We start from the raw sequence: 24,813 nt of genomic DNA, 5'->3' as shown, positions 1-24,813 counted from the left end.
ACTTGATTATTTCCAGTTACTCGAGGCAAAGGTGCCTTTTTACTGCAGGATAAGAACAACAAGCCTAAGGGACAAGGTCCTAATTTTCATTCCTTTCATTCAGATAAATCCATACTTCAGCAACCCTCCGCAAAGCCAGAGCAATCCAAGGGGACTTGGAAGCCGGCTCAGTCCTGGAATAAATTCAAGCAGAGCAAGAAGCCTGCCGAGACAAAGTCGGCATGAAGGGGCGGCCCCTGATCCAGCTCTGGATCTTGTAGGGGGCAGACTGTCGCTCTTTTCAGACGCTTGATTTGGGAACGTGCAAGACCCGTGGGTCCTGGAGGTCATCACTCAGGGATACAAGATATGTTTTAAGCCTCATCCACCCAGGGGCAGATTCCTCCTATCAAACCTGTCTTCAAGGCCAGAAAAGAGAAGCCTTTCTGGGGTGTGTGAGGGATCTCTCCTCCCTAGGAATCATTGCCACTTTACCTCTTGCAGAAAGAGGTCTGGGGTACTATTCAAACCTTTTTGTAGTCCCAAAGAAGGAGGGAACTTTCCGCCTGATTCTGGACCTAAAGTGCTTAAACAAATTCCTATCTGTCCCCTCGTTCAAGATGGGGACAATAAGGTCCATCCTTCCCTTAGTTCAGGAAGGACAGTTCATTACCACTATAGACCTGAAGGATGCTTAACTTCACTTTCCAATACACAAGGAACACTTCAAGTTCCTAAGGTTTGCGTTCCTGGACCAGCACTTCCAGTTTATTGCACTTCAGTTTGGTCTAGCTACTGCTCCAAGAGTTTTTACGAAGGTTCTAGGGGCTCTGCTTGCAGTGGCCAGAACCAGAGGGATAGCAGTAGCTGCATACTGGAAGACCATTCGAAATCTCTTCTGTTTCTCTTCGATCTAATGGGTGGAAGATAAACTTAGAAAAGAGTTCTCTTATTCCCAGTACCAGGGTGGAATTTCTGTGTACTATAATAGACTCCATATCCATGAGGATTTTCCTTACAGACCAGAGACGTTACAAGCTCACTTCTGCTTGTTTTGCCCTCCAGACCTCCTTAAGGCCCTCTGTGGCTCGGTGTATTGAGGTGATTGGTCTCATGGTGTCTAGCATGGACATCATTCCTTTTGCGAGATTCCATCTCAGGTCACTTCAGCTGTGCATACAGTGGAACGGTGATCATTTGGATATGTCTCAACAGATTTCTCTGGACAACCGGTCGAGAGAATCGATCTCCTGGTGGCTCTGTCCAGATCACCTGTCCCAAGGGACATCCTTCTTGAGACCATCGTGGGAGTTTGTGACTATGGACGCAAGTCTATCAGGATGGGAAGCTGTTTGGGGTGCCAGGAAGGCACGGGGCGTGTAGACTTGAGAGGAATCCCTCCTCTCGATCAACATTTTGAAACTTTGAGCAATCTTCAATGCTCTGAAGGCTTGGCCTCTTCTGGGTTCGTCCCAGTTTATCAGATTCCAATCAGACAACATAACCTCGGTGGCTTACATCAAACATCAGGGGGGGGAACGAGGAGCTCCCTAGCAATGAGGGAAGTATCTCGGATTCTGGAGTGGGCGGAGGCCCACAACCTATCGCTGTCAACCATCCACATTCCGGGTGTGGACAACTGGGAAGCTGATTTCCTCAGCAGACAATCCGTTAATCCGGGGGAATGGTCTCTCCATCCCGAGGTGTTTGCGGAGACTTGCAACAAATGAGGAATGCCAGAGATATATCTCATGGCGTCCTGGCTCAATTCCATGCTACTCGGATATGGGTCGCGGTCCAGGGACCCTCAGGCGGAGCTAATAGATGCATAAGCAGTGCCTTGGAGGTTCAATCTAATTTTCATTTTTCCGCCGTTACCACTTCTTCCTCGTGTAGTGGCCCGCATCAAGCAGGAGCAGGCATCAGTGATACTGATTGCTCCATCGTGGCCGCGAAGGATGTGGTTCGCGGACCTGGTGGGGATGTCCTCATCTCCTCCGTGGAAGTTACCTTGTCGCAGGGATCTGCTGCAACAGGGTCGTTTTGTTCACCAAAATAGAGATTCTCTGAGGCTGACTGCGTGGATATGGAACGCTTAGTCTTAGCCAAGAGAGTTTTCTCTGAGAGGGTTATTGACACTCTAATTCAGGTTCGTAAGCCTGTTACTCGTCGCATCTATCATAAGGTGTGAAGAGCTTACTTATTCTGGTGTGAAGGGCATGGTTTAGCCTGGCATTAAGGTTAAGGCTGCCTGGATTCTTTCTTTTCTCTAGGAGGGTCTGGAGAAGGGCCTTTCTGCCAGTTCCCTGAGGGGACAGATTTCGTCCCTTTCTGTTTTGCTGCACAAGAGGCTCGCAGAGCTCCCTGATGTGCAATCTTTCATTAAGGCTCTGATTAGGGTCAGACCTGTGTTTAGATCTAACGCTCCACCTTGGAGTTTGAATCTTGTTAAGTTTTTACATCGAGCTCCGTGTGAGCCTATGCATTCAGTTGACATTAAATAGTTGTCCTGGAAGGTTCTTTTTCTATTGGCTATTGCGTTTCTGAAATGGCTGCCTTACAATGTGAGCCTCCTTATCTGGTGTTCCACACTGATAAGGCTGTCCTACGTACCCGCTTGGGTTTTCTTCCTAAGGTGGTGTCTGATCGTAACATCAATCAAGAGATTGTGGTTCCTTCCTAATGTCTTAATCCTCCTTCTTCGAGGAACGTCTACTTCATAATCTAGATGTGGTTCAAGCTTTGAAGTTTTATCTTCAAGCTACTATGGATTTTAGGCAAACTTCTTTCTGGTTTGTTATCTACTTTGGGAAGCGTAAGGGTCTGAAGGCCTCTTCGATTTCCTTATCTTTTTGATTGAGGAGTGTTATACGCTTCGAGTCAGCGGGATTTAGACCTCCTCAGAGGATTATGGCTAATTCTACTAGAGCAGTGGCTTCCTCTTGGGCCTTTAAGAACGAGGCCTCATTTGTAAGGCGGCTACCTGGTCCTCCTTTCATACTTTTTCAAATGTCTACAAATTTGACGTTTTTGCTTCAGCAGAAGGAGCTTTTGGGAGAGAAGTTTTACAGGCTGTCGTGCCCTCAGATTAGGGTCCTCCTTTTCTTTACCCCTCCTGTTATGTCCCCTAGAGCTTGGGCATAGTTTTCCCAACAGTACGGAATGATGCCGTGGACTCTCCTCATATTAAGAAGGAAAACATAAATTATGCTTAACTGATTTCATTTCCTTCTGTATGAGGAGAGTCCACGGCCCCCTCCCGTATACTCCGATGGGCGGACCAAAATTTGTTTTTCTCTTCCGGCACCATTTATAGTCTGATATTTTTCCTACTGTTTCTTGTTCCCTTGGCAGAATGACTGGGATATGAGGCCAGTAGGGGGAGTATTTAAGCCTTTGGCTGGGGTGTCTTTGCCTTCTCCTGGTGGCAAGGTTCAGTATTTCCCAACCGTAAGGAATGATGCAGTGTACTCTCCTCTTACAGAAGGAAATGAAATTATCAGCTAAGCATAATTTATGTTTTCTTTCTCTATCCCCAGAATATGTGACAAGAGTCTATTCTACCACATATTGGCAAATAAAAACATAAACGCGTAGGCTCCACTGCCACTTTATAGCAAATCTATTTTAACCCCTTAACGATCGACGACGTATGGGGGTACGTCCTCAAAAAAAAAAAATACAGTTAAAGGGACACTGTACCCAAATGTTTTCTTTCGTGATTCAGATAAAGCATGACATTTTAAGCAACTTTCTAATTTACTCCTATTATCAAATTTTCTTCATTCTCTTTGAATCTTTATTTGAAATGCAAGAATGTATGTTTAGATGCCGGCCCATTTTTGGTGAACAAACTAGGTTGTCCTTGCTGATTGGTGGATAAATTCATCCACCAATCAAAAACTGCTGTCCAGAGTTCTTAACCAAGAAAAAAGCTTAGATGACTTCTTTTTTATATAAAGATAGCAAGAGAATGAAGAAAAATTGATAATATGAGTAAATTAGAAAGTTGCTTAAAATTGCATGCTCTATCTGAATCACAAAAGCTACATTTTTGGTTCAGTGTCCCTTTAACGACCGAGGACATACCTCGTATGTTGTAGGTCTTGGAAAGCATGGTTATTGCAGTGATGCCTCGATATTGAGGCATCCTGCAATAACTCTTCTTAGCCATCCGATGCAGAGACAGCCACTCTGTGGCCCTCTCTGCACCGGACATCGATGGCCGCAATCGTTGGCGGGTGGGCGGCCATCGATGGGTGCCTGCGGTTAGAGGCGGGCGGTGCGTGCATGGGGCGGGAGCGGGTGGTAACCGCTACACTACAGAAAAATGTAATTGTAATAAGTGGGAGAAAGGGGGAGAATGGGTAAATAAAAGATCTAAGGGATCTGGGAGAGGGTGGGGGTTGGTCTTTGGAAGGGAAGCTACACTACAGTAAAAGATGGCTCCCAATAAGGTAGAGGGGGAGGGTTAGAGAGCTGTTTGGGGGGGGGGGATCAGGGAGGTTGGGGGCTAAGGTGGGATCCTACACAGCAGTATATGTAAAGATGCTAAAAAATAATTAAAAATGCCTTTTATTTTAGTACTGGCAGACTTTCTGCCAGTACTTAAGATGGCGGGGACAATTGTGGGGGAGGGAAGAGAGCTGTTTGGGAGGGATTAGGGGGTGTGATATGTCAGGTGGGAGGCTGATCTCTACACTAAAGCTAAAATTAACCCTGCAAGCTACCTAATTAACCCCTTCACTTTTAGACATAACACACATGTGATGCGTAGCGGCATTTTAGCGGCCTTCTAATTACCAAAAAGCAACGCCAAAGCCATATATGTCTGCTATTTCTGAACAAAGGGGATCCCAGAGAAGCATTTACAACCATTTGTGCCATAATTGCACAAGCTGTTTGTAAATAATTTTTTTTTTTTTTTATTTGATCGCATTTGGCGGTTAAATGGTGGAATGAAATATACCAAAATGGGCCTAGATCAATTCTTGGTGTTGTCTACTACACTAAAGCTAAAACCTAGAAGCTCCCTACATGCTCCCTAATTAACCTCTTCACTGCTGGGCATAATACACGTCTGGTGCGCAGTGGCAATTAGTGGCCTTCTGATTACCAAAAAGCAACGCCATATATGTCTGCTATTTCTGAACAAAGGGGATCCCAGAGAAGCATTTACAACCATTTATGCCATAATTGCATAAGTTGTTTGCAAATAATTGCAAATTTCAGTGAGAAACCTAAAGTTTGTGAAAAAGTGAAGTATTTTATTTGTTTGATCGCATTTGACGGTGAAATGGTGGCATGAAATATACCAAAATGGGCCTAGATCAATACTTTGGGATGTCTTCTAAAAAAAATATACATGTCAAGGCATATTCAGGGATTACTGAAAAATATCAGTGTCTCAATGTAACTAGCGCTAATTTTGAAAAAAAGTGGTTTGGAAATAGCAAAGTGCTACTTGTAATTATTGCCCTAAAACTTGCAAAAAAAGCAAAGAACATGTTAACATTGGGTATTTCTAAACTAAGGACAAATTTAGAAAGTATTTAGCATGGGTGTTTTTTGGTGGTTGTAGATGTGTAACAGATTTTGGGGGTCAAAGTTAGAAAAAGTGTGGGTTTTTTCCCATTTCCCTCATATTTCATTATTTTTTTATAGTAATTTATAAGATATGATGAAAATAATGGTATCTTTAGAAAGTCTATTTAATTGCGAGAAAAATGGTATATAATGTGTGGTTATAGTAAATGTGTAAGAGGAAAATTACAGCTAAACACAAACACTGCAAAAATGTAAAAATAGCCTTGGTTATAGTGCTGTGGTCAATAAGGTGTTAAGGGACATGAAACCCACGTTTTTTCTTTCATGGTTTACAGAGAAGCATGCATTTAAAAAAAAAACTTCCAGTTTATTTCTATTATCTAATTTGCTTCATTCTATTGATATCCTTGGTTGGAAAGCATATCTAAATAGGATCGGTGGCTGCATATAGATGCCTCGTGTGATTGGGTCACCCATGTGAGTTGCTCTTTCTTCAACAAGGGATATCTAAAGAATGAAGCAAATTGGCTAATAAAAGTAAAGTGGGATGTTGTTCAAAATTGTATTCTATTTCTCCAACATAGGTGTGTCCGGTCCACGGCGTCATCCTTACTTGTGGGATATTCTCCTCCCCAACAGGAAATGGCAAAGAGCCCAGCAAAGCTGGTCACATGATCCCTCCTAGGCTCCGCCTTCCCCAGTCATTCTCTTTGCCGTTGTACAGGCAACATCTCCACGGAGATGGCTTAGAGTTTTTTGGTGTTAAAGGATGCGTATCTACATATTCCTATCCACAAGGAACATCATCGGTTCCTAAGGTTCGCATTTCTGGACAAGCATTACCAGTTTGTGGCACTTCCGTTCGGATTAGCCACTGCTCCAAGAATTTTCACAAAGGTACTAGGGTCCCTTCTAGCGGTGCTAAGACCAAGGGGCATTGCAGTAGTACCTTACTTGGACGACATACTGATTCAAGCGTCGTCCCTTCCACAAGCAAAGGCTCACACGGACATTGTCCTGGCCTTTCTCAGATCTCACGGGTGGAAAGTGAACGTAGAAAAAAGTTCTCTATCTCCGTCAACAAGGGTTCCCTTCTTGGGAACAATAATAGACTCCTTAGAAATGAGGATTTTTCTGACAGAGGCCAGAAAATCAAAACTTCTAAACTCTTGTCAAATACTTCATTCTGTTCCTCTTCCTTCCATAGCGCAGTGCATGGAAGTAATAGGTTTGATGGTAGCGGCAATGGACATAGTTCCTTTTGCGCGAATTCATCTAAGACCATTACAACTGTGCATGCTCAGTCAGTGGAATGGGGACTATACAGACTTGTCTCCGACGATACAAGTAGATCAGAGGACCAGAGATTCACTCCGTTGGTGGCTGTCCCTGGACAACCTGTCACAGGGGATGAGCTTCCGCAGACCAGAGTGGGTCATTGTCACGACCGACGCCAGTCTGGTGGGCTGGGGCGCGGTCTGGGGACCCCTGAAAGCTCAGGGTCTTTGGTCTCGGGAAGAATCTCTTCTCCCGATAAATATTCTGGAACTGAGAGCGATATTCAATGCTCTCAAGGCTTGGCCTCAGCTAGCAAAGTTCATACGGTTTCAATCAGACAACATGACGACTGTTGCGTACATCAACCATCAGGGGGGAACAAGGAGTTCACTGGCGATGGAAGAAGTGACCAAAATCATTCAATGGGCGGAGACTCACTCCTGCCACTTGTCTGCAATCCACATCCCAGGAGTGGAAAATTGGGAAGCGGATTTTCTGAGTCGTCAGACATTTCATCCGGGGGAGTGGGAACTCCATCCGGAAATCTTTGCCCAAATTACTCAATTGTGGGGCATTCCAGACATGGATCTGATGGCCTCTCGTCAGAACTTCAAGGTTCCTTGCTACGGGTCCAGATCCAGGGATCCCAAGGCGACTCTAGTAGATGCACTAGTAGCACCTTGGACCTTCAAACTAGCTTATGTATTCCCGCCGTTTCCTCTCATCCCCAGGCTGGTAGCCAGGATCAATCAGGAGAGGGCTTCGGTGATCTTGATAGCTCCTGCGTGGCCACGCAGGACTTGGTATGCAGACCTGGTGAATATGTCATCGGCTCCACCATGGAAGCTACCTTTGAGACGAGACCTTCTTGTTCAAGGTCCGTTCGAACATCCGAATCTGGTCTCACTCCAACTGACTGCTTGGAGATTGAACGCTTGATCTTATCAAAGCGAGGGTTCTCAGATTCTGTCATTGATACTCTTGTTCAGGCCAGAAAGCCTGTAACTAGAAAAAACTACCACAAAATATGGAAAAAATATATCTGTTGGTGTGAATCTAAAGGATTCCCTTGGGACAAGGTAAAAATTCCTAAGATTCTATCCTTTCTTCAAGAAGGTTTGGAGAAAGGATTATCTGCAAGTTCTTTGAAGGGACAGATTTCTGCCTTGTCTGTGTTACTTCACAAAAAGCTGGCAGCTGTGCCAGATGTTCAAGCCTTTGTTCAGGCTCTGGTTAGAATCAAGCCTGTTTACAAACCTTTGACTCCTCCTTGGAGTCTCAATTTAGTTCTTTCAGTTCTTCAGGGGGTTCCGTTTGAACCCTTACATTCCGTTGATATTAAGTTATTATCTTGGAAAGTTTTGTTTTTGGTTGCAATTTCTTCTGCTAGAAGAGTTTCAGAATTATCTGCTCTGCAGTGTTCTCCTCCTTATCTGGTGTTCCATGCAGATAAGGTGGTTTTGCGTACTAAACCTGGTTTTCTTCCGAAAGTTGTTTCTAACAAAAACATTAACCAGGAGATAGTCGTGCCTTCTTTGTGTCCGAATCCAGTTTCAAAGAAGGAACGTTTGTTGCACAATTTGGATGTAGTTCGTGCTCTAAAATTCTATTTAGATGCTACAAAGGATTTTAGACAAACATCTTCCTTGTTTGTTGTTTATTCTGGTAAAAGGAGAGGTCAAAAAGCAACTTCTACCTCTCTCTCTTTTTGGATTAAAAGCATCATCAGATTGGCTTACGAGACTGCCGGACGGCAGCCTCCTGAAAGAATCACAGCTCATTCCACTAGGGCTGTGGCTTCCACATGGGCCTTCAAGAACGAGGCTTCTGTTGATCAGATATGTAAGGCAGCGACTTGGTCTTCACTGCACACTTTTACTAAATTTTACAAATTTGATACTTTTGCTTCTTCTGAGGCTATTTTTGGGAGAAAGGTTTTGCAAGCCGTGGTGCCTTCCATCTAGGTGACCTGATTTGCTCCCTCCCTTCATCCGTGTCCTAAAGCTTTGGTATTGGTTCCCACAAGTAAGGATGACGCCGTGGACCGGACACACCTATGTTGGAGAAAACAGAATTTATGTTTACCTGATAAATTACTTTCTCCAACGGTGTGTCCGGTCCACGGCCCGCCCTGGTTTTTTAATCAGGTCTAATAATTTATTTTCTTTAACTACAGTCACCACGGTATCATATGGTTTCTCCTATGCAAATATTCCTCCTTTACGTCGGTCGAATGACTGGGGAAGGCGGAGCCTAGGAGGGATCATGTGACCAGCTTTGCTGGGCTCTTTGCCATTTCCTGTTGGGGAGGAGAATATCCCACAAGTAAGGATGACGCCGTGGACCGGACACACCGTTGGAGAAAGTAATTTATCAGGTAAACATAAATTCTGTTTTCTGAACCATGAAAGAAAAAATATGGGTTTCTCGTCCCTCTAAAGGAGCCCTGTTTTTAAATATGTTGTTCATTTAATATAGATTACAATGTTGATTTTGTTTTCTAGCACAGTACAAATACCAGCAAGATGTGTGTGGACAGTAAAACGGATTTTAAATGCCTTACATACTTAAATATTTGTGACTTAGAGAGCACAAATGCTTTGGCAAAAATCTAACTTAAAGGGACAGTAAGGTCAAAATTAAACTTCAATAAATTTGATATAGAATGTAAAAGTATAAGCAACTTTCCCGTTTACTTCTGTTTTCAATTTTGCTTAGGTGTCTTGGTATCCTTTGTAAAAGAGAAATCTTAAGTGAGCTCAGGAGTGTGCACGCCTCTAACAATCTGTCATGGTGCATGCAACATGGTTTGTTTATAGAAACCTGCACGATCCTTAGCTTCTATCACCCTACCTAGCTTTACTCTTCAATAAAGGATATCAAAAGAACAAAGCAATTTTGATAATAAAAGTACATTTTAAACTTGTTTTAAAGGGACAGTCTACCATCGAATTGTTATAGTTTTAAAAGATAGATAATCCCTTTATTACCCATTCCCCAGTTTTGCATAACCAACAGTTATATTAATATACTTTTCTCCAACATAGGTGTGTCCGGTCCACGGCGTCATCCTTACTTGTGGGATATTCTCTTCCCCAACAGGAAATGGCAAAGAGCCCAGCAAAGCTGGTCACATGATCCCTCCTAGGCTCCGCCTACCCCAGTCATTCTCTTTGCCGTTGTACAGGCAACATCTCCACGGAGATGGCTTAGAGTTTTTTAGTGTTTAACTGTAGTTTTTCATTATTCAATCAAGAGTTTGTTATTTTCAAATAGTGCTGGTACGTACTATTTACTCAGAAACAGAAAAGAGATGAAGAATTCTGTTTGTATGAGGAAAATGATTTTAGCAACCGTAACTAAAATCCATGGCTGTTCCACACAGGACTGTTGAGAGCAATTAACTTCAGTTGGGGGAACAGTGTGCAGTCTATTACTGCTTGAGGTATGACACATTCTAACAAGACGATGTAATGCTGGAAGCTGTCATTTTCCCTATGGGATCCGGTAAGCCATGTTTATTACGATTGTAAATAAGGGCTTCACAAGGGCTTATTTAAACTGTAGACTTTTTCTGGGCTAAATCGATTGATTATTAACACATATTTAGCCTTGAGGAATCATTTTTTATGGGTATTTTGATATAATAATATCGGCAGGCACTGTTTTAGACACCTTATTCTTTAGGGGCTTTCCCAAAGCATAGGCAGAGTCTCATTTTCGCGCCGGTGTTGCGCACTTGTTTTTGAGAGGCATGGCATGCAGTCGCATGTGAGAGGAGCTCTGATACTTATAAAAGACTTCTGAAGGCGTCATTTGGTATCGTATTCCCCTTTGGGTTTGGTTGGGTCTCAGCAAAGCAGATACCAGGGACTGTAAAGGGGTTTAAAGCTTAAAACGGCTCCGGTTCCGTTATTTTAAGGGTTAAAGCTTCCAAAATTGGTGTGCAATATTTTCAAAGCTTTAAGACGCTGTGGTGAAAATTTGGTGAATTTTGAACAATTCCTTCATGTTTTTTCGCAATTGCAGTAATAAAGTGTGTTCAGTTTAAAATTTAAAGTGACAGTAACGGTTTTATTTTAAAACGTTTTTTGTACTTTCTGTTCAAGTTTATGCCTGTTTAACATGTCTGAACTACCAGATAGACTGTGTTCTGAATGTGGGGAAGCCAGAATTCCTATTCATTTAAATAAATGTGATTTATGTGATAATGACAATGATGCCCAAGATGATTCCTCAAGTGAGGGGAGTAAGCATGGTACTGCATCATTCCCTCCTTCGTCTACACGAGTCTTGCCCACTCAGGAGGCCCCTAGTACATCTAGCGCGCCAATACTCCTTACTATGCAACAATTAACGGCTGTAATGGATAATTCTGTCAAAAACATTTTAGCCAAAATGAACCCTTGTCAGCGTAAGCGTGGCTGCTCTGTTTTAGTTACGGAAGAGCATGACGACGCTGATATTAATATCTCTGAAGGGCCCCTAACCCAATCTGAGGGGGCCAGGGAGGTTTTGTCTGAGGGAGAAATTACTGATTTAGGGAACATTTCTCAGCAGGCTGAATCTGATGTGATTACATTTAAATTTAAATTGGAACATCTCCGCATTTTGCTTAAGGAGGTATTATCCACTCTGGATGATTGTGAAAATTTAGTCATCCCAGAGAAACTATGTAAAATGGACAAGTTCCTAGAGGTGCCGGGGCTCCCAGAAGCTTTTCCTATACCCAAGCGGGTGGCGGACATTGTTAATAAAGAATGGGAAAGGCCCGGTATTCCTTTCGTCCCTCCCCCCATATTTAAAAAATTGTTTCCTATGGTCGACCCCAGAAAGGACTTATGGCAGTCAGTCCCCAAGGTCGAGGGAGCGGTTTCTACTTTAAACAAACGCACCACTATTCCCATAGAGGATAGTTGTGCTTTCAAAGATCCTATGGATAAAAAATTAGAAGGTTTGCTTAAAAAGATGTTTGTTCAGCAGGGTTACCTTCTACAACCCATTTCATGCATTGTCCCTGTCACTACTGCCGCATATTTCTGGTTTGATGAACTGCTAAAGGTGCTCGATAGTGACTCTCCTCCTTATGAGGAGATTATGGACAGAATCAATGCTCTCAAATTGGCTAATTCTTTCACTCTAGACGCCTCTTTGCAATTGGCTAAGTTAGCGGCTAAGAACTCTGGGTTTGCTATTGTGGCGCGCAGAGCGCTTTGGTTGAAATCTTGGTCGGCTGATGCGTCTTCCAAGAACAAGCTACTAAACATTCCTTTCAAGGGGAAAACGTTGTTTGGTCCTGACTTGAAAGAGATTATCTCTGATATCACTGGGGGTAAGGGCCACGCCCTTCCTCAGGATCGGCCTTTCAAGGCAAAAAATAGACCTAATTTTCGTCCCTTTCGTAAAAACGGACCAGCCCAAGGTGCTACGTCCTCTAAGCAAGAGGGTAATACTTCTCAGGCCAAGCCAGCTTGGAGACCAATGCAAGGCTGGAACAAGGGAAAGCAGGCCAAGAAACCTGCCACTGCTACCAAGACAGCATGAAATATTGGCCCCCGATCCGGGACCGGATCTGGTGGGGGGCAGACTCTCTCTCTTCGCTCAGGCTTGGGCAAGAGATGTTCTGGATCCTTGGGCGCTAGAAATAGTCTCCCAGGGTTATCTTCTGGAATTCAAGGGACTTCCCCCAAGGGGGAGGTTCCACAGGTCGCAGTTGTCTTCAGACCACATAAAAAGACAGGCGTTCTTACATTGTGTAGAAGACCTGTTAAAAATGGGAGTGATTCATCCTGTTCCATTAAGAGAACAGGGGATGGGGTTCTACTCCAATCTGTTCATAGTTCCCAAAAAAGAGGGAACGTTCAGACCAATCCTAGATCTCAAGATCTTAAACAAATTTCTCAAGGTCCCATCGTTCAAGATGGAAACCATCCGAACTATCCTTCCTTCCATCCAGGAAGGTCAATTCATGACCACGGTGGATTTAAAGGATGCGTATCTACATATTCCTATCCACAAGGAACATCATCGGTTCCTAAGGTTTGCATTCCTGGACAAACATTACCAGTTCGTGGCGCTTCCTTTCGGATTAGCCACTGCTCCAAGGATTTTCACAAAGGTACTAGGGTCCCTTCTAGCGGTGCTAAGACCAAGGGGCATTGCAGTAGTACCTTACCTGGACGACATTCTGATTCAAGCGTCGTCCCTTCCTCAAGCAAAGGCTCACACGGACATTGTCCTGGCCTTTCTCAGATCTCACGGCTGGAAAGTGAACGTGGAAAAGAGTTCTCTATCCCCGTCAACAAGGGTTCCCTTCTTGGGAACAATTATAGACTCCTTAGAAATGAGGATCTTTCTAACAGAGGCCAGAAAAACAAAGCTTCTGGACTCTTGTCGGATACTTCATTCCGTTCCTCTTCCTTCCATAGCTCAGTGCATGGAAGTGATCGGGTTGATGGTGGCGGCGATGGACATAGTTCCTTTTGCGCGCATTCATCTAAGACCATTACAACTGTGCATGCTCAGTCAGTGGAATGGGGACTATACAGACTTGTCTCCGAAGATACAAGTAAATCAGAAGACCAGAGACTCACTCCGTTGGTGGCTGTCCCTGGACAATCTGTCTCAAGGGATGATGTTCCACAGACCAGAGTGGGTCATTGTCACGACCGACGCTAGTCTGATAGGCTGGGGCGCGGTCTGGGGATCCCTGAAAGCTCAGGGTCTTTGGTCTCGGGAAGAATCTCTTCTACCGATAAATATTCTGGAACTGAGAGCGATATTCAATGCTCTCCAGGCCTGGCCCCAGCTTGCGAGGACCAGGTTCATACGGTTTCAATCAGACAACATGACGACTGTTGCGTACATCAACCATCAGGGGGGAACAAGGAGTTCCCTAGCGATGGAAGAAGTAACCAAAATAATTCTTTGGGCGGAGTCTCACTCCTGCCACCTGTCTGCTATCCACATCCCAGGAGTGGAAAATTGGGAAGCGGATTTTCTGAGTCGGCAGACATTGCATCCGGGGGAGTGGGAACTCCATCCGGAAATCTTTGCCCAAGTCACTCACCTGTGGGGCATTCCAGACATGGATCTGATGGCCTCTCGTCAGAACTTCAAAGTTCCTTGCTACGGGGCCAGATCCAGGGATCCCAAGGCGGCTCTAGTGGATGCACTAGTGGCACCTTGGACCTTCAAACTAGCTTATGTGTTCCCGCCATTTCCTCTCATCCCCAGGCTGATAGCCAGGATCAAGCAGGAGAGGGCGTCGGTGATCTTGATAGCTCCTGCGTGGCCACGCAGGACTTGGTATGCAGATCTGGTGAATATGTCATCGGCTCCACCTTGGAAGCTACCTTTGAGACGAGACCTTCTTGTTCAGGGTCCGTTCGAACATCCGAATCTGGTTTCACTCCAGCTGACTGCTTGGAGATTGAACGCTTGATTTTATCGAAGCGAGGATTCTCAGATTCTGTTATCGATACTCTTGTTCAGGCCAGAAAGCCTGTGACTAGAAAGATTTACCACAAAATTTGGAAAAAATATATCTGTTGGTGTGAATCTAAAGGATTCCCTTGGGACAAGGTTAAGATTCCTAGGATTCTATCCTTCCTTCAAGAAGGATTGGAAAAAGGATTATCTGCAAGTTCCCTGAAGGGACAGATTTCTGCCTTGTCGGTATTACTTCACAAAAAGCTGGCAGCTGTGCCAGATGTTCAAGCCTTTGTGCAGGCTCTGGTTAGAATCAAGCCTGTTTACAAACCTTTGACTCCTCCTTGGAGTCTCAATTTAGTTCTTTCAGTTCTTCAGGGGGTTCCGTTTGAACCCTTACATTCCGTTGATATTAAGTTATTATCTTGGAAAGTTTTGTTTTTAGTTGCGATTTCTTCTGCCAGAAGAGTCTCAGAATTATCTGCTCTGCAGTGTTCTCCTCCTTATCTGGTGTTCCATGCAGATAAGGTGGTTTTACGTACTAAACCTGGTTTTCTTCCAAAAGTTGTTTCTAACAAAAACATTAACCAGGAGATTATCGTACCTTCTCTGTGTCCGAAACCAGTTTCAAAGAAGGAACGTTTGTTGCACAATTTGGATGTTGTTCGCGCTCTAAAATTCTATTTAGATGCTACAAAGGATTTTAGACAAACATCTTCCTTGTTTGTTGTTTATTCAGGTAAAAGGAGAGGTCAAAAAGCAACTTCTACCTCTCTCTCTTTTTGGATTAAAAGCATCATCAGATTGGCTTACGAGACTGCCGGACGGCAGCCTCCCGAAAGAATCACAGCTCATTCCACTAGGGCTGTGGCTTCCACATGGGCCTTCAAGAACGAGGCTTCTGTTGATCAGATATGTAGGGCAGCGACTTGGTCTTCACTGCACACTTTTACCAAATTTTACAAGTTTGATACTTTTGCTTCTTCTGAGGCTATTTTTGGGAGAAAGGTTTTGCAAGCCGTGGTGCCTTCCATTTAGGTGACCTGATTTGCTCCCTCCCTTCACCCGTGTCCTAAAGCTTTGGTATTGGTTCCCACAAGTAAGGATGACGCCGTGGACCGGACACACCTATGTTGGAGAAAACAGAATTTATGTTTACCTGATAAATTACTTTCTCCAACGGTGTGTCCGGTCCACGGCCCGCCCTGGTTTTTTTAATCAGGTCTGATATTTTATTTTCTTTAACTACAGTCACCACGGTACCATATGGTTTCTCCTATGCAAATATTCCTCCTTAACGTCGGTCGAATGACTGGGGTAGGCGGAGCCTAGGAGGGATCATGTGACCAGCTTTGCTGGGCTCTTTGCCATTTCCTGTTGGGGAAGAGAATATCCCACAAGTAAGGATGACGCCGTGGACCGGACACACCGTTGGAGAAAGTAATTTATCAGGTTAACATAAATTCTGTTTTTACCTCTGTGATTACCTTGTATCTAGGAACCTTCTTCCAGCCCCCTGATCACATGACTGTGACTGTTTATTATCTATTGTCTTGCATTTAGCATTGTTTTGTGCTAGATCTTAAATAGCTCCCTGTGCCTGAACACAGTGTTATCTAAATGGCCCATGTGTACTTTCTGTCTCTTTGTGTTGAAAAGAGATTTAAAAAGCATGTGGTAAGAGGCAGCCCTCAAAGGCTTAGAAATTAGCATATGAGCCTACCTATGTTTAGTTTAAACTAAGAATACCAAGAGAAAAAAACAAATTTGATGATAAAAGTAAATTGGAAAGTTGATTAAAATTAAGTCCTATCTGAATAATGAAACTTTAATTAATACTAGACTGTCCCTTTAATTCATATGCTCTATCTGAATCATGAGTTTGATTTTACTATCCCTTTAAATGGGCTATAAAGTCAAAATTAGAACATTTAATGGTTATTTTAAGCCTATCTATCCACGTAAGTCTGGATAAAAATATTGTCTAATTAGTATAATAATCCACTAACACATTTCCATATGATGGTATTTTCATTGCATGCAGATTGAATAATAAACAGGACAGGACACTGCATAATGTAGTCGGTTTTATGTTTTGATCTGTATTTCTTTCCTATGGCATGGAGAGTCCACAAAACATTCTAATTAAAAGTGGGATATTCTCTCCTGGCCAGCCAGCAGGAGGAGGCAAAGAGCAACCCAGCAGAGCTGTTAAGTATCACTTCCCTTGCCCATAACCCCCAGTCATTCTCTTTGACTTGATCATGGGAGGATGGCGAAGATGGTGTTTGAAGATTTTAATCCTTTTAATGGGTACTTTTCCCTGCAAGCAAGGATTGGGGCTATACTGTGTCCATGTCAATCTCTTTAGTAAGAGTAATGGTGGCTATTAGCAGTTAGAAGACGGCGAGGTAGTCTTTGCTTAAACTTCTATCAGTATTGCTACCCCTATGATAGAAAGCCAGAGTTGGTTACTCTGTTCTTTCTTTTCTATAGGTCCCTGGTAGATATGGTGAAGCTGCCACACCTCAGAAAACTGCCAGACATAGCAGGATCCACAGGTAAGTGCTTTCCCTTCTAGGTTTGAGGGTACCGGCACTATAGGGTTTAAATCCTTGTGAAAAGTATTTAAATCTATTTTAGGGGCACTGCTTTCTTGTGAAAAGAGGAAACTTTTTGTATTAGGGGCTCAGAGATGGGAGAGTGTATGAAGTGTTTGACAGGTTTTTGTTTTACTACTTATAAATACACAAAAAAGAAGGCGCCCATAGTGTAATATGTTTCAGGTGTATATAAGATGTTTTACTTCTTACTTGTTGCAATCATTTTTCAGCTCAGCTTATTGGCCCAATCATTTTTGCTGTGCAGCTGTTGGTTTCCGTGCCGTTTTTGTTTGGCGCAATTTAAAAAAAAAAAAAAGAGGGTTTTCACGTGACTGCTCCTTGGCACTTCCGGTTTTCGTCTTCTCTGTTCAGTACGGAGTTTGACGTGGCGATTGTGGAGGATGCATTTTCTTCTATCTACAGTGGCAAGTGGATTTGGGCTGTTCTGGTAACAATGTGTTTTGTTTTTTTTTGCTACCGGGTGTGTCCGGTTTTTTGTACTAGTGGGATAGCAACTTCTGGAGGGGTAAGACCTCAGCAGAGTTGAGGGTTTTAAGTGCTTATTTGTTTTATTGCTTCATATTAATTTGGCATTTACATTTTTTTTGTTAATTGTGAACTGATACCCAATTATGGACACTAATACTGAAGTTGATTGAAAAATGCTCATTATGTTTGGATGCAAAAAATAATTCCTCCTGTTGCTTTTCATGTTTAAATAAAACTTTTAAGTTTAAAGATAAGATGTCTCTCCCTGAGCCTCCTGTCTCACAGGATAGTGTTATCCTAGCTAGGCATCAGCTTTTCCCTCAAGCTTCACATGCAGTGCCTTGCGGTTTCTCTCAACCATCTGGGTTTTTTTTTTTTTTTACCTGGGGATTTTGCTGCACAGATTACTTCTGCTTTTTCTGCAGCTTTACCAGCTTTTCCAAAGGTCTCTGGTAAACAAAAGAGGAAATCTAAACATAATTTGTTAGTAAGGCTGACTCCACTAAAGCCGCGTTAGTTTTTCTCAGTTATCTGATGAAGATAATTCTTCAGTGGCTTCTGAGGGGGAATTGTCAGATTCTGATACTGTAGTGACAAATTCTGCAGATTAAGAGGAGATTAATTTCATATTTAAGTTATAACACAGCGTTCTTTTGAAGGAGGTTCTTGCTACTTTGGAAGAATCCGAATCTGTTGCAGAGAATTTAAAGAGGTCTAGTAAGTTTAATAGGATATATGATGTACCCTCATCTGTGGAAGTATTTCCAGTTCCAGACTGTATGGCAGATATTATAACTCAGGAATGGGATAAACCAGGGATTCTTTTTCCCCGTCCCCTGTTTTTAAAAGATGTTTCCTGTTGCTGACTCTATTTTTGACTCGTGGCGCACAATGCCCAAGGTAGAAGGAGCTATCTCTACTCTGGCTAAGAGAACTACTATTCCTATTGAAGATAGTTGTTCTTTCAAGGATTCGGATAAGAAGCTTAAAGCTTTTTTGAAGATGATGTACATTCATCAGGGATTACAGTGGCAACCTGTTGCTAGTATTGCTACAGTTGTGGGGGCAGCATCTTATTGGTATGATGATTTATATAATCTTATCCTAGAAGAGACTACTGTAGAGGAGATCCAAGACAAAATCAAGGTCTTCAAGCTAGCCAATACATTTATTTGTGATGCCAACATACAAGTTCTTAGGTTGGGTGCTAAGATTTCTGGTTTTACTGTTTTAGCTCACAAAGCTCTCTGGTTAAAATCTTGGTCTGCAGATGTTACATCCAAGTCCAAGCTTTAATCTCTGCCTTATAAGGGTAAAACCTTGTTTGGACCAGGGCTGGCAGGAATTATTTCTGACATTACAGGTGGAAGGGTTTTTTCCTACCTCAGGTTAAAAAGAATAGACCTAAGGGTCGCTAGAAATCAAATTTTCGTTCCTTTCTTAACTTTAAGGGACAGAGGTCTTCCTCTTCCAAGTTGGATCAATCCAAGTCTTCTTGGAAGTCCAGTCAGCCTTGGAATAGGGGGAAGCAATCCAAGAAGCTTTCTGTTGATTCTAAATCAACATGAAGGGGCTGCCCCCGATCCTGTAGTAGATCAAGTGGGGGCAGGCTTTCTTTTTTTCAGCAGGGTTGGATACGCAATGTTCCAGATCCTTGGGCCATAGATATAGTATCCCACTGTTACAGAATAGGATTCAAATCTTGTCCTCCCAGGGGCAGGTTCCACCTGTCAAGGTTATCTGCGAATCAGATAAAGAGAGAGGCTTTCTTAAACTGTGTAAAGGACCTATCATATCTGAGAGTGATTGTTCCAGTTCCTCTAGACTCTAGAGGAACAGGGTCTAGGATTCTATCCAAATCTATTTGTAGTTCCCGAGAAGGAGGGCACTTTTCGTCCCATTCTGGACTTAAGGTGTCTTCCTCAGGGTTCTGTTCACGATGGAGACCATCCGTTTTATTCTTCCTTTGGTCCAAAAGGGTCAGTTCATGACTACCATAGATCTGAAGGACGCATATCTTCATGTTCCTATTAACAGGGATCATTACCAGTATCTAAGGTTTGCCTTCCTGGACAGACATTTCCAGTTTGTTGACCTTCCTTTTGGCCTTGCTGCAGTTTCCAGAATTTTTACAAAGTTTTTGGGGGCTCTTCTGGCAGTGGTGACGTCCCAGGGTATTGCTGTGGCGCCTTATCTAGACGACATTCTAGTTCAAGCGCCATCTTTTCATCTAGCAAGATCTCATACCGAGATGTTTATTCTACGTTCCCACAGGTGGAAAGTAAATCTGGGAAAGAGCTCCCTTGTTTTAGATACAAGGGTTTGTTTCTTGGGAACAATCGTAGATTTCCCTGTCCATAAAGATCTTTCTGACGGATGTCAGAAAATCCAAGCTTCATGTTTCCTGCCTGTCTCTCCAGTCTGCTATTGGTCCATCTGTGGCTCAATGCATGGAAGTGATTGGACTGATAGTTGCCTCCATGGACATCATTCCTTTTGCTTGGATCCATCTGAGACCTCTGCAGCTATGCATGCTAAGTCAATAGAACAGGGACCACTCAAATCTTTTGCAGAAGATCAGTTTGAATTCCCCCAACAAGAGTCTCACTCTCATGGTGGGTTTTGCAGGATCATATGTCTCGGGGCACATGCGTCCTGAGGCCTTCCTGGGTGATTGTGACCACGGACGCCAGCCTGTTAGGCTGGGGAGCAGTTTGGGGTTTCTTAAAGATATGGACTCCAGAGGAGTTGTCTCTTTCATTAAGCATCTTGTAGTTGAGAGCAATTTTCTATGTTTTAATAACTTGGCCTCAACTAGCTTTGGTCTGATTTATCAGATTTCAGACGGACAACATCACCTCGGGCCTACATCAATCACCAGGGAGGAACTCTTAAGTTCCTTGGCAATGAAGGAGGTGTCTTGCATTCTCCAGTGGGCGGAGTCTCACGATTGCCATCTCTCTGCCATCCACATACCAGGGGTGGACAACTGGGATTTTCTAAGCAGGCAGACTTTTCATCCCGGAGAATGGGCTCTCCACCCTGAGGTTGTCACAATGATAACTCTCAGGTGGGGTTCCGGAGTTGGATCTGATAGGGTCTAGTAAAAACGCAGGATCAGGTTCGCGGATCTGGTGACAATGTCATCTCTTTCGCCGTAGAGGTTACCTATCCGGAAGGACCTTCTACTTCAGGGTCCCATTTTTCATCCAAAACTGGTCTCTCTGAAGCTGACTGCTTGGAGATTGAACATCTAAGTTTGGCTAGACGTGGCTTCTCTGAGAAAGTCATAGATGCTATGCTTCAGGCTCGTAAACCGGTTACTCGCATAATTTACCATAGGGTATGGGGTAAATACCTTCATTGGTGTGATTAAAAAGACATTTTTCTTGGAACAAAGTAAGGGTTCCTCGAATTTTGACTTTTTTTCAGGAGGTCCTGGAGATGGGTTTGTCAGTAAGTACTTTGAAGGGTCAGATTTCTGCTCAGTTTATTCTTCTGCATAAATGTCTGGCAGTCCTTCCAGATGTTCAGTGTTTTGTTCAGGCCTTGGTCAGAATCCGGCCTGTGTTTAAATCTGTTGCTCCTCCTTGGAGTCCTAACCTTGTTCTTATTGTTTTGCAGCAGGTTCCGTTTGAGCTGATGCATTCTGTTAGTATCTTCTTGCTATTTCTTCTGCTTGTAGAGTTTCCGAACTTTCGACTCTGCCGTGTGATTCCCCTTACCTTATTTTTCATGCTGATAAGGCAGTCCTCCGTAGTAAGCTGGGGTTTCTCCCTAAGGTAGTGTTGGATCGCAATATTAATCAGGAAATTGTTGTTCCTTCTTTTTGTCCTAATCCTTCTTCCCAGATGGAACGTCTTTTGCATAACTTGGATGTTGTGCGTGCTCTTAAATTTTACCTTCAAGCAGCTAAAGATTTTCAGCAGAGTTCTGCCCTGTTTATTGTTTTCTGGTTGAGAAGAATTACAGCTCATTCCACTAGAGCTTTTTCATCTTCCTGGGCTTTCAAAAATGTGGGGCAGCCACTTGGTCCTCTATTCATACTTTTTCCAAATTCTACAAATTTGAAACTTTTACCTCCGCTGAGGCTTCTTTTGGGAGAATGGTTCAATCGGTGGTGCATTCAGTTTAGGTCTGCCTGTCTTGCTTTCCCTCCCTATTCGTTCTGTGTCCTTTAACTTGGGTATTGGCCTCCTCTAGTAATTAGAATGTTTCGTGGACTCCCCATGCCATAGGAAAGAAAACAAAATTTATGCTTACCTGATAAATGTATTTATTTCTGGGCATGGAGAATCCACGACCCACCCTTATCCAAATTAAGACAGCAGTCTTTTTGTCTAGTCCTCAGGCACCTCTATACCCTTATCTTTTTCTGTTTACCTTTGGCCAAATGACTGGGGGTTATGGGTCAGGGAAGTAATACTTAACAGCTCTGCTGGGGTGCTCTTTGCCTCCTCCTGCTGGCCAGGAGAGAATATCCCACTACTATTTGCAATGTTTCATGGACTCTTCATGCCCAAAAAGAAAGAAATTTATCAGGTTAACATAAATTTTGTTTTCTATACTTTTTCTTTAAGAGGAAATCCTCTGTATAATTATTTCTTAAACCCCTAGTTCCCCTGCATGCCTCAAAAAAAAAAAAAGTAAATGCTCCTTAGTATCCTGAACCCCCATAATATAAACAATTATTTTTAATGCATTAACTCCTTCAGGGTTAGTATTTTTACTCTACAAGATTTAAGTCAATAAATACTGATTATTGCTCTTTATTTTATTTGAGTGCATGGAAGAATTCCATGAGGAAAATATGCTATTTATTAGGCACATATTTTCCCTCTAGCTTTACTTCTTCTGGCTGAATGAGAACAGCATTGCAGATACGCAAATGCAATTGGTTACACATGATATTCTGTAAGGTCCTGGATTCATTTTCTAGCTGGATGGCTACTGGGCTAGGATACGGATTGCTCATCAAGGCTTTTTATTTTTTAACTCTATTTACATTTGGTCACACAAAATTTAACAGATTTCAGCTGCCAAGTCTTTTCTTATCAGCGCATTTACAATGTTTTTTAAAACTGTGTACCAGAGAATTGATCATACTTTGATAAATTAGAACAGTTTAATTTCCATCAAAAATGCAAATGTTTTTACTATACATTCATGATCATTCTTGGTAGTATTGTTCTGTAGCAAAATGATTGTTTATGAACAATCTGCAGCTGCAAATGTGATCAAACAAAAGTTTTTTTAATTTACTAAAATAATAACAAAAAAAATTTTCTTACTTTACGCCGTTCCATGCCATCCTAACTAGGCTGGGCTTTAACACCAAAAGAAATCACGTGATCACATTAATCGCGTGATTTCATTTTTTTTATTATTGTGTTTACATCGGATCTTTGTTACAATGCTAAACTCTTGTGCCTGGCATGAAGGGGTTAAAAAAAATCCCATAGTTGTACATCAGCAAGCATAGTTTAAATATATATCTCTCTCTCTCTCTCTCTCTCTCTCTCTATATATATATATCTATATATATATATATCTATATATATATATCTATATATATATATATATATATATCTTTTTAATAGCAACCAAGAGTCAGAAAATTTTTTTTTCCCCCAGCAAAAAGAATATATGTATTATATTGTAGGTAAAATATTGGTGTTTGCGCAGCGTATGGAGACGATGACATTAGTATGAGTGATTTATTATTGTACTGGTCTTTTAGTATAGCTGCAGCCATACTGCTTTTATTTAGGTACCACTTTCACTACACAGCATTAATAAATATGTAAATTATAGTTATGTGTTACATTTTGTGTATGGCTTATTTAATCTGAACTAAAATAATGAAAGTAAAAGACCTCCCTCCCCTGAATAATATAGATTAGAAGTTTTTCACATATAGTACAGAGCAGAAATACATATAAAATATCAAAATACCTTTTTTAAAAGTATTGTATTTTATTTATAAATAATAGTTGTGTTTTTTTTTTATATAGGTCAAATTAACACTTATATCCAGAACATCAAAGAGTTCACCTCTCAAAACCTGGGCAAGCTTTTCATGGCTGAAGCATTACAAGAACAAGCCAACTAAATCTATTGTTATAAAACGAAGACTTTCAGGAAAATAAAGAGTCTTATCAGTCTATAGTTATGTTGAAAAATAAAACTACATTTTAACTTTAACTTGTGAGGTTTTTTTTGTTTTATTTCTATTTTACTGCTATTAAATTGTACCCAGTGGTGTTGTATATTGAAAAGAATGTGCATTCTATTCTCTTTGGCTTTTACTCCTCTGCAAGTTGTTTCCCAGACTTGAAAAAAAAAAGGTATATCTTTGGTATCTGTCAGGAAGAACCATGATCAGTTTTGATTTTTAGTAAATTTAATGTAGTCTGCAATCTTCTGTTTAAATGAAAACCAATGCATGTCCAAAACATTGGAATGTGTTAAAAGGGACATTACACCCTAAATAAGTGCTAGACAGAATTTTGTATTCAAAGCATTTTTTTAAATTATCAGTTGTTTAAATATTGATAAATTCAAAGTTTTACTGTCCATAAAGCAACAGGCACCACCATTTCTTTCATGTAATTGGCAAGAGTCCATGAGCTAGTGACGTATGGGATATACAATCCTACCAGGAGGGGCAAAGTTTCCCAAACCTCAAAATGCCTATAAATACACCCCTCACCACACCCACAATTCAGTTTTACAAACTTTGCCTCCTATGGAAGTGGTGAAGTAAGTTTGTGCTAAGATTTCTATGTTGATATGTGTTTCTCAGCATTTTGAAGCCCGATTCCTCTGAGTACAGTGAATGTCGGAGGGATGTGAAGGGAGTATCACCTATTGAATGCAATGGTTTTCCTCATGGGGGATCTATTTCATAGGTTCTCCTACCTCCCTTTTCAGATCGATGATATACTCATATTCCATTACCTCTACTGATAACCGTTTCAGTACTGGTTTGGCTATCTGCTATATGTGGATGGGTGACTTTTTTTGAGTCCACGGATTCATCCTTTACTTGTGGGATATTATCCTCCTGCTAACAGGAAGTGGCAAAGAGCACCACAGCAGAGCTGTCAATATAGCTCCTCCCTTAGCTCCACCCCCAGTCATTCTCTTTGCCTACTCCAAGTACTAGGAAGTGTAAAGTGAAAGAGGTGATAAAATGTTAGTTTTTATTTTCTTCAATTAAGAGTTTTTTATTTTAAATGGTACCGGTGTGTACTATTTACTCTCAGGCAGCAGATGGATGAAGACTTCTGCCTGGAGGCTGATGATCTTAGCATTTCTCACTAAGATCCAGAGCAGTTCTCACAGAATGGCTGAGGAGTACAAGAAACTTCAGTGTGAGGAACGTTTTCATGCTATAAGCAGTGAGGTATGTTCAGTCATTTTTTCTGGAGAGACTGTGGTATTTCAGAATTGGCTGACAGTATCCCCATGAGGGAGAGGGTAA

The 24,813-nt window shown here is 42.1% G+C and overlaps 1 protein-coding gene across 1 annotated transcript in view; it reads left to right on the top strand.

Annotated features, from left to right (window-relative positions):
- Positions 1-23,531, top strand: part of EIF3H (eukaryotic translation initiation factor 3 subunit H) — a 521,148-nt gene extending 497,617 nt beyond the window's left edge. The window contains exon 8 of the mRNA XM_053715305.1: positions 23,342-23,531. Within this exon, the coding sequence (XP_053571280.1) occupies positions 23,342-23,439 (98 nt within the window). The 3' untranslated portion in view covers positions 23,440-23,531. The remainder of the gene's footprint in view (positions 1-23,341) is intronic.
- Positions 23,532-24,813: the final 1,282 nt, after the last annotated feature.

Source organism: Bombina bombina, chromosome 5 (genome assembly GCF_027579735.1).
Source record: "Bombina bombina isolate aBomBom1 chromosome 5, aBomBom1.pri, whole genome shotgun sequence".
Taxonomy (NCBI): Eukaryota; Metazoa; Chordata; class Amphibia; order Anura; family Bombinatoridae; genus Bombina; species Bombina bombina.
This window is presented reverse-complemented; position numbering and strand designations above follow the sequence as displayed.